This window comes from Ranitomeya variabilis, chromosome 2 (assembly GCF_051348905.1).
Source record: "Ranitomeya variabilis isolate aRanVar5 chromosome 2, aRanVar5.hap1, whole genome shotgun sequence".
NCBI classification, from domain to species: Eukaryota; Metazoa; Chordata; class Amphibia; order Anura; family Dendrobatidae; genus Ranitomeya; species Ranitomeya variabilis.
The window spans coordinates 634,061,807-634,080,584 of record NC_135233.1 but is presented as its reverse complement, the minus strand read 5'-3'; the positions used below and the strand labels follow the sequence as shown (position 1 = coordinate 634,080,584).

At 43.9% G+C, this 18,778-nt stretch overlaps 1 protein-coding gene across 3 annotated transcripts in view; it reads right to left on the bottom strand.

Annotated features, from left to right (window-relative positions):
- The window catches only part of IPCEF1 (interaction protein for cytohesin exchange factors 1), a 359,460-nt gene that overhangs the window by 118,947 nt on the left and 221,735 nt on the right, over nucleotides 1–18,778 (bottom strand). For all 3 annotated transcript variants that reach the window (XM_077289086.1, XM_077289085.1, XM_077289084.1), the window contains one exon: nucleotides 17,785–17,846. In XM_077289086.1, the coding sequence (XP_077145201.1) occupies nucleotides 17,785–17,846 (62 nt within the window). The remainder of the gene's footprint in view (nucleotides 1–17,784; nucleotides 17,847–18,778) is intronic.

Sequence of the window (18,778 nt, the reverse complement as noted above, 5' to 3'; positions counted from 1 at the left end):
CACTCCCCCTTCCCTGCCGACCCCTGGGAATGAATCAAGTATAAGCCGAGAGGGGCAATTTCAGCCTCAAAAAATGGGCTGAAATTCTCGGCTTATACTCAAGTATATATACTGTACATATATATATATATATATATATATACATATACACAGTATATATATATATATATATATATATATATACACACCGTATATACCGTATTTTCCGGCGTACAAGACGACTTTTTAACCCCTGAAAATCTTCTTAAAAGTCGGGGGTCGTCTTGTACGCCGGGAATCGCCTTGTACGCCGGGTGTATATGGTGGGTGGGGGGGGGAGTGATCCTGATGACGACGAGGGGGCGTCTCACAGAAAAGTGAGTATCCCCCATTACCTTATCATAGCGCTGCAGCGTGGGGTCTCTGTGCTGGGAGCGGCGGCGGCTGCTGTGCTGTGGCGGCTCCTCTTCTGCAGTGTGGGGCCTCTGGTGCTGTGGGGCGGTGGCGGCGGCGGCGTATCTTCATGCAGTCGGGGCTCCTCCGGCATCTCAGCCTGGAAGCCCCGCCGGCAACTCCATCGGTACAATGCGCTGGCCTCCGGGAAAATGGCCGCTGCTTAGATTCAGATCTCGTTGAGATCTGAATCTGAGCATGCGCAGCCCCCAGCGGCCGGGCCACCGCATCGCACCTATTGAGCTGCCTCCGGGAAAATGGCCACTGCTCAGATTCAGATCTCGTCTCCCGAGATCTCGGGACGAGATCTGAATCTGAGCAGCGGCCATTTTCCCGGAGGCCACCTGACCGCATTGTACCCATGGAGTTGCCGGCGGGGCTTCCAGTCTTTGAGATGCCGGAGGAGCCCCGACTGTATGAAGATACGCCGCCGCCACCGCCCCACAGCACCAGAGGCCCCACACTGCAGAAGAGGAGCCGCCACAGCACAGCACAGCACAGCAGCCGCCGCTCCCAGCACAGAGACCCCACGCTGCAGCGCTATGATAAGGTAATGGGGGATACTCACTTTCCTGTGAGACGCCCCCTCGTCCTCATCAGGATCACTCCCCCCCCCCCCAAAAGGCACATATTCACCGGCCCTATAAGACGACATAGGGTGTATAAGAAGACCCCCGACTTTTAAGAAGATTTTATTTTTTAACTGGTAAAGTTGGGGGGTCGTCTTATACGCCCAGTCGTCTTATACGCCGGAAAATACGGTAATTCTTTACCACACAGTCTACTATTCCTTGTCCCCTGCTACACATTAATTTTTTACGTTATTTTTATGCTATTTTTTAATAAAGGTTCTTTTGTGACATCAATTCTTTCTTGAATGTGTTGTATGTATATATTATTTTATATTATATTTATTTTTTGTTGTTTTGTGTAATCATGTTTTTATAACTATCAATAAAGTGATACATTTTTTGAATAGCTTTGAATACTTTTTTGGGTAATATATTGTGTTTGGTATTCTTAGTTTTTTATAGTTTATATATTTATGGTATTTCTTTTCTATATAGGTATTTAGGAGCAAGCCGGTAACCTGAGTGAAGGGGACAGAGCCAGAGTGAGTGGGTTAAAAGGAGTTGCCCGTGAAACTGAAGCGGGCTTCCCGCCAGAGCACTGAGCGGGTGCGGAAAGCGGCTGGAGGAAGGAGAGCGATAGGCTGCATCGCGCAGATTGAGAGCGGCCGCGTTCGAGACCCATATCAGCAGGCGTGCGGGGTAGCTGGACAGAGCATCGCAGTATGGATGTCAGGGTATCAGCTGGCACACAGAGAGGCACGCGCCTGGCAGAGCATTGCAGTGTGGCCATTCATGTGACAGCGGCTGCTCAGAGAGACATGTGCTGAGTGAAATCTTACAGAGAGCTTTACTCTTCTGCTCTGCAGTTAAATGGACTGGGGGCTCAGTGGGCAAAACCAGTGACCGACAGCTGCTGGCTGAAGTGAGATCGTGTGTTGGGCGAAGAGGCCTGAAGACGCTGCACCGAACGCCGCCAGCACCCCTTCACCTGTTAGATCTCCAGAGAGTTACGGACAGCGGAGTCATGATAAGTTGGATCAGATAACAAAAGACTGTCTAGCTAAACAACTGTTATACACTTCATTTTGCATCCCTTTTCCCCTTTTATCTCCCTGCGAGTTCATTGTTTTTGAATAATTAAATAATAGTTAACACCTGCTCTGCACATCTGTGTCACTGCATCCAAGCACCTGTGTGTTACATAGTCATTTAGCTCTCCATCCTCAAGTGTCCTGTATGCCTTTGAGATTCCAAGACTTGTAGAGCAGCTCCTTCCCTGCCTGCCCCCACAGCCACCAGAGTCGCCAAGTCACAAACATGTAACACCTATGGCCATGCTTGCTCATTCAGGTGTTAGTGGTGAAATGCACCCTGGAAGACAGATTTTTTCAAGAAACAGGTGATGTTGTCTGTGAAATCCTGGTGTAGTACAGGCGCATCTTTCTTAGAGAAGTAATTGCGATTGTGCAACTTGTACTGGGGGACTGCGAACGCCATCAACTTTCGGAAAGCATCTGTATACACCAGGCAGAAACGCAGCATTTCTGTGACCAACAGATTGGAGATGGTGAAGTTCAAGCACTTAGCTTTGGCATATGAATGAGGAAACATTCTTTTACGTGACCACAACTGTGGGACGGAGGGCTGGCTGCTGTGCTAAGAGAGGGTGAATTAGGGTCAACGCGACAAACTGTTGGACTGTGAATGAGATGTAGCAGGAGGAGATGTTATGGTGAATTGAGAAAGATGTGATGTGCTCAGTGTTTGAGATTGGTCAAAAACAGCAGGCATGTATACTTCTGTAACAGCTGACATGCTCTCACTCACCCCAACTGTGGGTGGTAAACAAGTGGAGGTTCTGCGGCTGGAGACCTGTGTGAGAACATTTACCAGTGACAAAGGAGCAATAAGCAGCATATGCGGTTGATGGGGTGGCTGGTGGTTGGAGAGGTCCGCTAGGCCGTATTTTAGCACAGTGAGATTACCAGACTAATTGCATGTTGATCGCACATGTATCATTTCATGCATGTAGTAGTCAAATTATTGGAATTTTTGCCTCTACTGAGACTTTTTTTTTAAAAAGTTGGCAGATAACATGAGTTGTAACACTTTTTGGTCTATAAAAAGGCCCAGGCTAAGCAACCCTTGCCGCCTATGCAAACTGAAGACCCCCGACTGCTGCTGGCCACAACCAGAGTTGTGGCTAATACAGTGCTTGTCATGGTTGCATCACTCCGTTTCTGTGCGGGATGCTGCAACGTAAACCTCCTCGTCTTTCTTCTCCTCCTCTGCTGAGCTACTCAGCTCCGTGCCTCTAGGGTTCACACCAAATGGGATTTACAACCTCATCATCATCCTCTCTGTTCTCCAATTCCCCGCCCTAAGAGTCAACCTCCTCCTCCCCTGTTAGGAGAGTACAGTCCTCGTGCACCTCAGGAATTTGAGTCTCATCAAGATCACCTCCATCCCCGAGGGTTCGCATCTGGTGATGAGGGTCTGGATTCTGCTTGGACCCTACTTCATCCGGCCTCAGATCCAACTGAAAAAAAAATTGAGCATGGGAGTAGATGCTTTCCTCTTCTGAGTCTGTGAATATTTGGAGCCGAACTCTGATGCCCATGGAATAAATTGTGTGAATAGCTCTGCAGACTCACCCATCTGTGGTTCCCCACAGTCAGTTGGGTGGTCGAAGAGTTGTGATACTGGGGGAAACAAGGTTAATTGAGGTGCCACCTCTGAGGACTGTACTGTGTGTGATGTTAAGGTGGATGAAGAGGAGGAGAGGTAACTTGATGCAACACTGGCCATCCACTGGAGCACAAGTTTTTTCTGTCCCTCATCTACAAGGCATAGATGAGGGCATCCCATAAGTAGGTTTCCTTGGGATAACTCTGGACTCTGATCACTTCTTCAAAACACATATCCATGCCTTTTCCACTTCCTGCCAACTACAACTCAAAAGCATTTCCCTGATTCATTCATTCCTCAATCAAGAATCTGTAAAAACCCTAGTCCATGCACTCATCATCCTCCCTTCTAACAGTCTCACACCCCTCCAATCTAGCCTAAACTCTGCTACCTGACTATTCCACCTATTCCCCCTGCTATTGCCTGGCCTCTCATCTCTGTCAATCCCTTCACTGGCTCTTCCTTACCCAGAGACTCCAGTTCAATACCCTAACCATGCAATACAAAGCCATCCACAACCTGTCTCCTCCATAAATCTGAGACCTAGTTTCCTGGTACTTAGCTGCACGAAAACGCCGATCCTTACAAGATCTCGGTCTCTACTCCTCGCTTATCTCCTCTTCCCACAATCACATACAAGATTTCTCCCATGCATCCCCTCTATTCTGGTACTCTCTACCCCAACATGCCAGACTCTCGCCTACCGTGGAGGTTTCCAAAAGGAACTTGAAGAACCACCTCTTCCAACAAGCCTACAACCTCCACTAACCATTGTTCCACCATACCGCTGCACGACCAGCTCTAAACTCACCAAGTACCCTCACCTTTTGTATCCTCACCCATTGCCTGTAGATTGTGAGAACTCACGAGCAGGGTCCTCTCTCTTCCTGTACCAGTCGGTGACTTGCATTGTTTAAGATAATTGTACTTGTTTTTAATATGTATACCCCTTTTCACATGTAAAGCACCATGGAAAAAATGGCGCTATAGCAATAAATAATAATAAAAATACCGCTATGCAGCTTCCAAAAAAAGAGAGTCGAGTAGCCCGTCCAGTAACAGAAGTAGTCAAAATGCTGATCTATTTTGCTATGTCCTCTCTGGGGAAACTGATGCCACTTTAGTAGTGTGTGGCAATTTTTTTTTTTAAATGTGGGGACTTCAAGTTGGGTCTCCTTCATGTGTGCTGCCTGTAGCAGTAGGGCTCCCAGATCAGTAGGCCTGCACTTATTTTCAGTCAACTACCTGTGTTACTATTCTTAATTTTTTCTACCAATAGTAGTCAATGAAACAGATGTTTGTGCCACTTGAGTGTGGCTGAGCATAAAAACAGTTTGAGCTGTTGTATGAAGTATCAGGGCTACCAGTACACCAGGCTGACACTGGTCCTTCACCCATCTCATCTTAATTTAAACTTAGATTCAAAGCTGTAAATGCTGGCCCAGATCCTGGCTCATAAATTGTCCATTCCTGACTACTGCTATGCCATTATAAAACTTCTACTGTGAGTCAATTGATACCACTTTTCCTGGTGTCTGTTCTAATGTTTGTAAATGTTTGTACTCCAAGTTGGGTCTCTTTCATGTGTGTTGCCTGAATGTGGCAGGGCTCTCAGAGCACCAGGCATACACCTGTCACTCATCGTCGTGTAACTGATCAATGTTTAAGCTAGAAATGCAGGTCCAAGCCCAGTCCCAGGCCCTGTCTCATGCATCCATGCTGTGCAAATATACTGTTTGTACTCTTTGTCAATTGATTCCACTTTTCCTGCTGTCTGCCCCTAATTTGAGCTGTTTAGCCAGCTTTTTGGCCCCCTGAAGGTGTTTTCTATGCATTTGGTTTTGCATCCCATTGAACTTAATCGGTGTGAAGAAACGGGGTCAGTGGGTGCTCTCGTCCGCTGGCCCGGCTGCCATTAGCAAGAATGCATGGACCAGGGCTCATGCCACTGAACGCCCGCTCTATCTCCCAGTGGGCAATACACTACACAGCCAACACAGGGTTAGGGTAAAACAGTGTGGCATTACTTTATTGAACCACAACACCCAATAGCAAACAGAACAATCCCAGCAATTACCCCAAGATGGTGCACATTACGGGGTCTCATTCTTCCGCTGACTCGCCGGGATAATGGTAGATTTTATGTCCGCGCTCTCAGTGTCGCTACACCACCTGTGATACACACGCAGAGAGGAGGTAATGACAAGCGTGGGGAGATAACCAAGAGCAGTCCTCTGTTTTTTCAGCCGGGTCCGATGTACCCTCAGCTGAGATCCTGAAGAGTGACCCCAACTAGAAGGAAAGAATTCTCTTTTATACCGAGACAGGTGATCTATTTTTAGAATTACCCAGTGTCCATTTAGTCCCCTCACAGCCTTTCCCTATCTACCTTCAAAGTCAACAAACTGGTTATAGAATACAATACACAATTAGCATATCAGCACACAATAAACAAAGATAAACACACACTATGTACAAGTCACTATTACAGACTTAAGGTACCTGCACACGAAACGACTTTGTAACGATATCGCTAGCGATCCGTGACGTTGCAGCATCCTCGCTAGCGATATCGTTTAGTTTGACACGCAGCAGCGATCAGGATCCTGCTGTGATGTCGCTGGTCGCTGAATAAAGTCCAGAACTTTATTTGGTCGTCCGATCGCCGTGTATCGTTGTGTTTGAAAGCAAAAGCAACGATACCAGCGATGTTTTACACTGGTAACCAGGGTAAACATCGGGTTACCAAGCGCAGGGCCGCGCTTAGTAACCCGATGTTTACCCTGGTTACCAGCGTAAAAGTAAAAAAAACAAACAGTACATACTCACCTGGGCGTCCCCCAGCGTCTGCTTCTTGACACTTACTGAGCGCCGGCCCGAAAGTGAAAGTGAAAGCACAGCGGTGACGTCACCGCTGTGCTGTTAGGGCCGGAGCTCAGTCAGTGTCAGGAAGCAGATGCTGGGGGACGCGCAGGTAAGTATGTACTGTTTGTTTTTTTTACTTTTACGCTGGTAACCAGGGTAAACATCGGGTTACTAAGCGCGGCCCTGCGCTTAGCAACCCAATGTTTACCCTGGTTACCCGGGGACCTCGGCATCGTTGGTCGCTGGAGAGCGGTCTGTGTGACAGCTCCCCAGCGATCAAACAGCGACGCTGCAGCGATCGGCATCGTTGTCGCTATCGCTGCAGCGTCGCTTCGTGTGAAGGTACCTTTACACAGTATGTTAAATGGTATATCAGTTTGCAAGTCTGTCTTCTTGACCCACCAGACATAAACACTTAAATCCACAAGACAATATACAGATATAAAGTCAATTCTTCTTGGTTTGCAAAATCATGGTTTTCTGGGAAATTAAGATACAATCTGGTTTCTTCACAATCGGGATCGAACATGTTCGATGAACTGTTCGGCGGAATGTTTGGTGGAATGTTTGCCAATCCGAACCGAACCTAGAAAAGTTTGCTCATCTCTAATTTTAACCTCATTTAATTTTCAAAATGTATCAGACTTGTTTAGATGTTCTTTTGCATGCTTTTGAAGCTGCATTTTATGGTGAGCACACAGCAAATATTATCTTCTGAAGACTCTTCAATGAAGGCCATATTTGTGCAGGTGTCTCTGAACAGAAGAACAACTCCAGAGTCTGCTACATTTTCTTGATCGTCTTTTGCAGTCAAGCGGGGATTCCGATTTGCCTCACTATCAATCATGTGAACAGCTCTTAAGGTACCTTCACACTAAACGATATCGCTAGCGATCCGTGACGTTGCAGCATCCTGGCTAGCGATATCGTTTAGTTTGACACGCAGCAGCGATCAGGATCCTGCTGTGATGTCGCTGGTCTTTGAACAAAGTTCAGAACTTTATTTGGTCGTCAGACTGGCGTGTATCGTCGTGTTTGACACCAAAAGCAACGATACCAGCGATGTTTTACACTGGTAACCAGGGTAAACATCGGGTTACTAAGCGCAGGGCCGCGCTTAGTAACCCGATGTTTACCCTGGTTACCAGTGTAAAATGTAAAAAAAACAAACAGTACATACTCACCTTCGCGTCCCCCGGCGTCCGCTTCCCACACTGACTGAGCGCCGTAAAGTGAAAGTGAAAGTACAGCACAGCGGTGACGTCACCGCTCTGCTGTTAGGGCCGGCGCTCAGTCAGTGCAGGAAGCGGATGCCGGGGGACGCGAATGTAAGTATGTACTGTTTGTTTTTTTTACATTTTACGCTGGTAACCAGGGTAAACATCGGGTTACTAAGCGCGGCCCTGCGCTTAGTAACCCGATGTTTACCCTGGTTACCCAGGGACCTGGGCATCGTTGGTCGCTGGAGAGTGGTCTGTGTGACAGCTCTCCAGCGATCAAACAGCGACGCTGCAGCGATCGGCATCGTTGTCGCTATCGCTGCAGCGTCGCTTAATGTGAAGGTACCTTTACTGAAATGTTGCTTGGTCTTCCAGATCTTATCTTGACCTCCCCTGTTCCTGTTAACTGCCATTTCCTAATTACATTTTAAATTGAGGCAACGGCAACTAGAAAAAGTTTTGATATCTTCCTAGAGCCTTCTGCTTTGTGGGCCTCCATCATTTTCATTTTCAGAGTGCTAGGCAGCTGTTTAGAAGAACCCATGGCATGTGTTTTTTGACACAAGGTTATAGGAGGCTGAGTTTTTGTAAAGCTGGGAAATTTGCATCACCTGGCCTTTCCTAATGATAGTGAACAAACCATAACCCTAACAGGTTAATTAAGGTCTGAAACATTGGTCAAAGTTATCTGACCACCCAAATCTCTGAGGGTTCCCAAACTTTTTGTAATTTTTAAAATGTTAAAAATGACAAAATATTTTTTATTTGTCTAAAATACACAGGAAATGTGCCATCTTTAACTTTAGGCCTTTTAGAGATCCTTTCATCTTCAACTTGCTTTGCTGTTCACATCAATAGTAATTTTGATGTGGGGTGCCCAAACTTTTACATGCGGCTACAGATGCATGTGCATGTGTGTGTGTCTGATTGATATATATAGAGAGATACACATACAGACACACACACACACACATATATATATATATATATATATAAATATTAATATACAGCTCTGGCAAAAATTAAGAGACCACTATTTTTTGTATTTTCTCTCTGACAAAGACAAATTGTCAAAATTAAAAAAAAAAAACAGGGCTTTCAAACATCAAATAATGCAAAGAAAACAAGTTTATAATAATTTAGAAACAACAATGCTAATGTTTTAAGTCAAGAAGAGTTCAGAAATCAATATTTTGTGGAATGACTATGATTTTTAATCACAGCTTTCATGCAGAGCTGTATATATATGTGTGTGTGTGTGTGTGTGTGTGTGTGTGTGTGTGTGTGTGTGTGTGTGTGTGTGTGTGTGTGTGTGTGTGTGTATACAGTACAGACCAAAAGTTTGGACACACCTTCTTATTTAAAGATTTTTCTGTATTTTCATGACTATGAAAATTGTACATTCACACTGAAGGCATCAAAACTATGAATTAACACATGTGGAATTATATACTTAACAAAAAAGTGTGAAACAACTGAAATTATGTCTTATATTCTAGGTTCTTCAAAGTAGCCACCTTTTGCTTTGATGACTGCTTTGCACACTCCTGGCATTCTCTTGATGAGCCTCAAGAGGTAGTCACCGGGAATGGTTCTAATTCACAGGTGTGCCCTGTCAGGTTTAATAAGTGAGATTTCTTGCCTTATAAATGGGGTTAGGACCATCAGTTGTGTTGTGCAGAAGTCTGGTGGATACACAGCTGATAGTCCTACTGCATAGACTGTTAGAATTTGTATTATGGCAGCTAAGTAAAGAAAAACGAGTGGCCATCATTACTTTAAGAAATGAAGGTCAGTGAGTCTGAAAAATTGGGAAAACTTTCAAAAGTGTCCCCAAGTGCAGTTGCAAAAACCATCAAGCGCTACAAAGAAACTGGCTCACAAAAGGACTGCCCCAGGAAAGGAAGACCAAGAGTCACCTCTGCTTCTGAGGATAAGTTTATCCGAGTCACCAGCCTCAGAAATCGCAGGTTAAACGTAACAGCAGCTCAGATTAGAGACCAGATTAATGCCACACAGAGTTCTAGCAGCAGACACATTTCTACAACAACTGTTAGGCCGGGATCACAGATAGCGACAGCGAGATACGGCCGAGTCTCGCAGGTTAAAACCAAGCTCTGCCTTTGGCACTTCAGAGCGGAGCATGCGGCCACATAGCAATACATGGAGCCGCACGCTCTGCTCCGGAGTGCTGGTGCCAGAGCTTGGTTTTAACCTGCGAGACTCGGCCGTATCTGGCTGTAGTGTGACTCCGGCCTTAAGAGGAGACTTTGTGCAGCAGGCCTTCATGGTAAAATAGCTGCTAGGAAACCACTGCTAAGGACAGGCAACAAGCAGAAGAGACTTGTTTGGGCTAAAGAACACAAGGAATGGACATTAGACCAGTGGAAATCTGTGCTTTGGTCTGATGAGTCCAAATTTGAGATCTTTGGTTCCAACCACCGTGTCTTTGTGCAACGCAGAAAAGGTGAACGGATAGACTCTACATGCCTGGTTCCCACCGTGAAGCATGGAGGAGGAGGTGTGATGGTGTGGGGGTGCTTTGCTGGTGACACTGTTGGGGATTTATTCAAAATTGAAGGCATACTGAACCAGCATGGCTACCACAGCATCTTGCAGCGGCATGCTATTCCATCTGGTTTGCGTTTAGTTGGACCATCATTTATTTTTCAACAGGACAATGACCCCAAACACACCTCCAGGCTGTGTAAGGGCTATTTGACCAAGAAGGAGAGTGATGGGGTGCTACGCCAGATGACCTGGCCTCCACAGTCACCAGACCTGAACCCAATAGAAGATGGTTTGGGGTGAGCTGAACCGCAGAGTGAAGGCAAAAGGGCCAACAAGTGCTAAGCATCTCTGGGAACTTCTTCAAGATTGTTGGAAGACAATTCCCGGTGACTACCTCTTGAAGCTCATAAAGAGAATGTCAAGAGTGTGCAAAGCATATATACATACCGTATTTTTCAGATTATGAGATGCTCCGGATTATCATAAGACGCTCCCCAAATTTTGAGTAGAACAATAGGAAAAAATTGAATAAAATGGTGATGCTTCTTATAATCCATGCATCTTATTGCTTACCGGGGGTGGTGTGGCTGTGGTGAAGGGGGTCCCAGGGTTGCTGCTGGAGGAGGCAGGAGTGGGATGATGCTGCGGGCTGGGATGAGGGGGTGTTCCGATGTTCGGTGCGCCGCTGCAAGTGTCTGGTGCTGCTTCGGGTGTCCGGTGTTGCTTCGGGTGTCTGGTGCTGCTGCGGGGGCCCTGCTGACATTTTGTGATAGGCCAGAGCCCCCACAGTTCCATGGTTTCCGATGCGGTGGACTACGGGAAAATGGCCACCTTGGAGTGGCACATGCACAGATGGAGATCTCGGCACCAAGATCTCGGGAGATGAAATCTCAGGGCTGAAATCTCATCTCCCGAGATCTTGGTGCCGAGATCTCCATCTGCGCATGTGCCGCCCCCCAACCGCCATTTTTCCAGAAACCCCCTGAGCAGCACCGGAGACCCCCGCAGCGCCAGAGACCCCCGCATCCCAGCCTGCAGCAACAGTATTGGTAAAGTATATCCGCATTTTAAGACGCACCCCCATTTTCCCCCAAAATAATCCAAAAGATATGGTATATAAATAATTAAATAAATATATATATACAGTTAGGTCCATATATATTTGGACACAGACAACATTTTTCTAATTTTGGTTATAGACATTACCACAATGAATTTTAAACAAAACAATTCCGATGCAGTTGAAGTTCAGACTTTCAGCTTTCATTTGGGGGTATCCACATTAAAATTAGATGAAGGGTTTAGGAGTTTCAACTCCTTAACATGTGCCTCCCTGTTTTTAAAGGGACCAAAAGTAATTGGACAGATTAAATAATTTTAAATAAAATGTTCATTTCTAGTACTTGGTTGAAAACCCTTTGTTGGCAATGAACCGCCTGAAGTCTTGAACTCATGGACATCACCAGATGCTGTGTTTCCTCCTTTTTGATGCTCTGCCAGGCCTTCACTGCGGTGGTTTTCAGTTGCTGTTTGTTTGTGGGCCTTTCTGTCTGAAGTTTAGTCTTTAACAAGTGAAATGCATGCTCAATTGGGTTGAGATCAGGTGACTGACTTGGCCATTCAAGAATATTCCACTTCTTTGCTTTAATAAACTCCTGGGTTGCTTTGGCTTTATGTTTTGAGTCGTTGTCCATCTGTAGTATGAAATGACGACCAATCAGTTTGGCTGCATTTGGCTGGATCTGAGCACACAGTGTGGGTCTGAATACCTCAGAATTCATTCGGCTGCTTCAGTCCTGTGTCACATCATCAATAAACACTAGTGACCCAGTGCCACTGGCAGCCATGCATGCCCAAGCCATCACACTGCCTCCGCTGTGTTTTACAGATGATGTGGTATGCTTTGGATCATGAGCTGTACCACGCCTTCGCCATACTTTTCTCTTTCCATCATTCTGGTAGAGGATGATCTTGGTTTCATCTGTCCAAAGAATGTTCTTCCAGAACTGTGCTGGCTTTTTTAGTTGTTTTTTTAAGCAAAGTCCAGTCTAGCCTTTTTATTCTTGATGCTTATGAGTGGCTTGCACCGTGCAGTGAACCCTCTGTAGTTACTTTCATGCAGTTTTCTCTTTATAGTAGATTTGGATATTGATACGCCTACCTCCTGGAGAGTGTTGTTCACTTGGTTGGCTGAAGAGAAGAGATTTCTCTTCACCATGGAGATTATTCTGCGATCATCCACCACTGTTGTCTTCCGTGGGCGCCCAGGTCTTTTTGCATTGATGAGTTCACCAGTGCTTTCTTTCTTTCTCAGGATTCACCAAACTGTAGATTTTGCCACTCCTAATATTGTAGCAATTTCTCGGATGTTTTTTTTTTCTGTTTTCACAGCTTAAGGATGGCTTGTTTCACCTGCATGGAGAGCTCCTTTGACCGCATGTTTACTTCACAGCAAAACCTTCCAAATGCAAGCACCACACCTCAAATCAACTCCAGGCCTTTTATCTGCTTAATTTAGAATGACATAACGAAGGGACTGCCCACACCTGTCCATGAAATAGCCTTGGAGTCAATTGTCCAATTACTTTTGGTCCCTTTAAAAACAGGGTGGCACATGTTAAGGAGCTGAAACTCCTAAACCCTTCATCCAATTTTAATGTGGATACCCTCAAATGAAAGCTGAAAGTCTGAACTTCAACTGCATCTGAATTGTTTTGCTTAAAATTCATTGTGGTAATGTCTATAACCAAAATTAGAAAAATGTCGTCTCTGTCCAAATATATATGGACCTAACTGTATATATACGTGTATATATATATATATATATATATATATATATATATATATATATACATATATATATATATATATATATATATATATATATATATATATATATATATCCAGAGATTGGGGCAACACACCATTCAAGTATACAAAGTGTTTTGGTTCCTTAAGGAGAACGGTACTTACTAAGGAACTGACATGGCGCCATGTTGTGCCGTTAAATAGGAAGCTTTTTTCACTTGAATGGTGGGCTGCCTCAAATCTCTGGACTTATAGTGAAGGTTTGGTAAATATCTGGGGTGAGCCTGCACCCAAATAGCTCTTATCTGTACTGTTCTTATTTTTTCTTTTTTGAGATTTTATATATATATATACACTCACCGGCCACTTTATTAGGTACACCATGCTAGTAACGGGTTGGACCCCCTTTTGCCTTCAGAACTGCCTCAATTCTTCGTGGCATAGATTCAACAAGGTGCTGGAAGCATTCCTCAGAGATTTTGGTCCATATTGACATGATGGCATCACACAGTTGCCGCAGATTTGTCGGCTGCACATCCCAAAGATGCTCCATACAAGGCAGGATGGATCCATGCTTTCATGTTGTTTACGCCAAATTCTGACCCTACCATCCGAATGTCGCAGCAGAAATCGAGACTCATCAGACCAAGCAACGTTTTTCCAATCTTCTACTGTCCAATTTCGATGAGCTTGAACAAATTGTAGCCTCAGTTTCCTGTTCTTAGCTGAAAGGAGTGGTACCCGGTGTGGTCTTCTGCTGCTGTAGCCCATCTGCCTCAAAGTTCGACGCACTGTGCGTTCAGAGATGCTCTTAGGCCTACCTTGGTTGTAACGGGTGGCGATTTGAGTCACTGTTGCCTTTCTATCAGCTCGAACCAGTCTGCCCATTCTCCTCTGACCTCTGGCATCAACAAGGCATTTCCGCCCACAGAACTGCCGCTCACTGGATTTTTTTTCTTTTTCGGACCATTCTCTGTAAACCCTAGAGATGGTTGTGCGTGAAAATCCCAGTAGATCAGCAGTTTCTGAAATACTCAGACCAGCCCTTCTGGCACCAACAACCATGCCACGTTCAAAGGCACTCAAATCACCTTTCTTCCCCATACTGATGCTCGGTTTGAACTGCAGGAGATTGTCTTGACCATGTCTACATGCCTAAATGCACTGAGTTGCCGCCATGTGATTGGCTGATTAGAAATTAAGTGTTAACAAGAAGTTGGACAGGTGTACCTAATAAAGTGGCCAGTGAGTGTATATATATATACATACACTAGATGGTGGCCCGATTCTAAAGCACCGGGTATTCTAGAATCTGTATGTAGGTTATTTATGAAGTTTTCAGAATAATTCAATTTACACACAGGATTTGGCCGGCCGGCCGCGACTAATTAGCGAAGCGTGGTTCAAATTGCCACGTAGTATATTGCCCAGCTATGTAGTATATTGCCCAACCATGTAGTATATTGCCCAGCCACGTAGTATATAGCACAGCCACGTAGTATATAGCACAGCCACGTAGTATATACCACAGCCACGTAGTATATAGCACAGCCACATATTATATAGCAGAGATGTACTATATAACACAGCCCATGCTGTATATAACACAGGCCACGTAGTATATAGCACAACAATGTAGTATATAGTACAGACACGTAGTATATAGCAAAGACACGTAGTATATTGCCCAGCCACATAATATATTGCACAGCCATGTAGCATATTGCACAGCCACGTAATATATTGCACAGCCACGTAGTATATAGCACAGCCACATAGTATATAGCACATAGATGTAGTATATAACACTGCCCATGCAGTATATAACCCAGGCCACGTAGTATAGAGCACAGCAATGTAGTATATTGCCCAGCCACGTAATATATACCACAGCCACGTAGTATATAGCACAGCCCACATAGTATATAGCACAGAGATGTAGTATATACCACAGCCCATGCAGTATCTAACACAGCCCATGTAGTATATAGCAATGTGGGCACCATATCCCTGTTAAAAAAAGAATTAAAATAAAAAATAGTTTTATACTCACCCTCCGTCGGGCCCCCGGATCCAGCTGAGGCATTTACCGATGCTCCTCGTGACGCTCCAGTCCAAAGAGTGCATTGCGGTCTTGCGAGATGATGACGTAGTGGTCTCGCGAGACCGCTACCTTATCATCTCGCGAGACCGCAATGCATGGACCGGTCACCGGAGCGTCGTGACGAGCGGGAAAGGCCTCGGCTGGATGCGGGGGGCCAACGGAGGGTGAGTATATAATGATTTTTTATTTTTATTATTATTTTTAACATTAGATCTTTTTACTATTGATGCTGCATAGTCAGCATCAATAGTAAAAAGTTGGTCACACAGGGTTAATAGCAGCGTTAACGGAGTGCATTACACCGCGGCATAACGCGGTCTGTTAACGCTGCCATTAACCCTTTGTGAGCACTGACTGCGAGGAGTAAGGAGCGGCCATTTTGCCGCCGGACTGTGCCCATCGCTGATTGGTCGTCGCCGTTTTGCCGCAACCAATCAGCGACTTGGGATTTCCGTGAACGACAGAAAGACAGACAGAAAGACAGACAGACAGAAAGACAGACAAAAAGACAGAAGTGACCATTAGACAATTATATAGTAGATATGTATATATGTACAGTATATATATATATATATATATATATATAAATTCAAAAAATGATGACGGCAGCACACCAATAGCTGAAAATTCACGTGCGGTTTATTGGCCCATGTGCATTGTTTCGGTCCCAAGTGTGGACCTTTCTCAAGCAGTCCCAAAAGTGTAAGTGCATGGCAATTTATAGGAAACAGATTGTACAAACATTTTAGTGACAATTATCATAATTACATATGATATCATATCATAATAAGACAAAAGCATCACCATGATGCAATCATACATTATGTGTAAAAAGTGCTATAATGTGGAATAAGACACACATACATACATATGAATAGATATGACCATTATTTTCATACTTGGTGATAAGTGACAGCTGTATATTATCGATTTCAAATTAATTTAGGGTATGACTCACCCCATTAACATTACAAAACTCATGCCGATATACGGTGTCCTTGTTGCATTATTGCGCATATCAGGAAATGTCCAAACCACATAACATATTCAAACTTCCGCTCATGCGCGGTTATCATCTGAAGCCTCCGTTGACATCTTAGTGATGTCTATATGATTGCGCCGGGAGGACAAAATACCAGAGTTCAATGCAAAAAAGTCACGCATGCTCCACAAGCATTAAGATTTTACAAACACCATTTTAAAAATGGGAATGCTGTGCATAACTGCCCACATTATGTTAATATGTGGCAGCAATTAGTTCCCAAGAACAATTCACAAAAGTGAACAGAGTCAATGTGCTTCAGTGAAAGATCTTATAGTTCCAGACCAGGGATATCAGGTTTTTAGAGAAAACCCAATGGTACTGGGAGCACCCCCATTAGCTGGGGGCATTGAATGACCATTACTTAACAATCCTTTCAATGCTGTGGTTATCCCGGTTGCTTGTTCAGCTTTTTCTACCACACTTTTTCCTTCCACTCAACTTACCATTAATATGCTTGGATACAGCACTCTGTGAACAGCCAGCTTCTTTAGCAATGACCTTTTGTGGTTTACCCTCCTTGTGGAGTGTGTCAATGACTGCCTTCAGGACATCTGTGAAGTCAGCAGTCTTCCCCATGATTGTGGAGTGTACTGAAATTGACTAATGGTCCTTTTTAAATGCTTAGGAAGCCTTTGCAGGTGTTTTTTGTTAATTACTCTAATTTACTGAGATAATGAGTTTTGGGTTTTCATTGGCTGTAAGCCATAATCATCAACATTAAGGCTGTGTGCACACGTGTGTTTTTTTCGTGTTTTATTTCACGTTTTTTCGCTATAAAAATGCATAAAGAATGCATACATTATGCATCCCATCATTTAGAATGCATTCCACAATTTTTGTGCACATGATGCGTTTTTTTTCTGCAAAAAAAAAAAAATTGCGGTAACAAACGCAGCATGTTCATTAATTTTACGGATTTTTCGCGTTTTTTCCACTATTTAATGCATTGGGAAGCTCTGGAAAAAAGAGCGAAGAAAAAAACGCACAAAAAAAGCGTCAAAAACGTGAAAAAAACGCATGCGGATTTCTTGCAGAAATTTCCTGAGCAAAACCAAACGTGTGCACATAGCCTAGCAGAAATAAGAACTTGAAATAGATCACTATGTTTGTAATGACTCTATATAATATATAATTTTCACTTTTTGTATTGAAGAACTGAAGTAAATTAACTTTTTGATGATATTCTAATTTTGTGAGAAGCACCTTGACATACATATATGTATATGACAACAGTGTGATTATTATGTCAAGCACTATTTTGTTCTAGTATATGAAAATTAGGGTGTACCTATGATGTAACAAATGTAGCACTATTTTGTTCTATGCTGCCTCATGAGAAAACTGTCACGATTGCATTATAACAATAATCTCTTTATTTATATATTGCATTCATAATTCTGTCATATTCTGACTTTAAGACTTCATAAACCTCTAGTCATTGTTTTAATCTAAATATGGTGATCTAGATCAAACCCAATGTAGTAATAAAACAAAACAAATTATCTTAGATTTAACCAAAATACATTATTGCAGCATTACCTTCTTCTTTTTTATCTTTTATTGGATGGGTTATTACAGCAAGGCTTAGTTTATTCAGCCATCTGTAATAAAAATATAAAAATAAATATTTGGCAGTTGTATGCATGTTTTAATAACTTAAAAAGTACAACATTATGACATATACAGTATATCGTTATCTGCTATGAAACATTGTATTTATGTCCACAAACGAATATTATGATGCAGCAGTTTTGTATCTTTCTCACTGTTTGAAGTACAGTACTACGCTCTTCTGCCATATAGGGAATATCCTATAATTTAGTAATTAAAAGTGGGACCTCTGTAGATAGCATTGTAGCATTGAGAATTTTGTGCAGAGGCTTTGTGAATTATATATATATATATATATATATATATATATATAAATATATATTATATATACTGCTCAAAAAAATAAAGGGAACACTTAAATGACAGAATATAACTCCAAGTGGAGTGGCAGGAAGGTTTGCTGTGTCTGTCAGTGTAGTGTCTAGAGGCTGGAGGCTCTACCAGGAGACAGGCCAGTACACCAGGAGACATGGAGGGGGCCGTAGGAGGGTAACAACCCAGCATCAGGACAGCTACCTCATCCTTTCTGCAAGGAGGAACAGGAGGAGCACTGCCAGAGCCCTGCAAAATGACCTCCAGCAGGCCACAAATTTGCATGTGTCTGCACAAACGGTTAGAAACCGACTCCATGAGGATGGTCTGAGTGCCCGACATCCACAGATGGGGGTTGTGCTCACAGCCCAACACCTTGCAGGATGCTTGGCATTTGCCACAGAACACCAGGATTGGCAAACTCGCCACTGGCGCCCTGTGCTTTTCACAGATACAAGCAGGTTCACACTGAGCACATGTAACAGACGTGTTCTGGAGACGAGTCTGGAGATGCTGTGGAGAGCGATCTGCTGCCTGCAAAATCCTTCAGCATGGCCGGTTGGCAGTGGGTCAGTAATGGTGTGGGGTGGCATTTCTTTGGAGGGGCGCA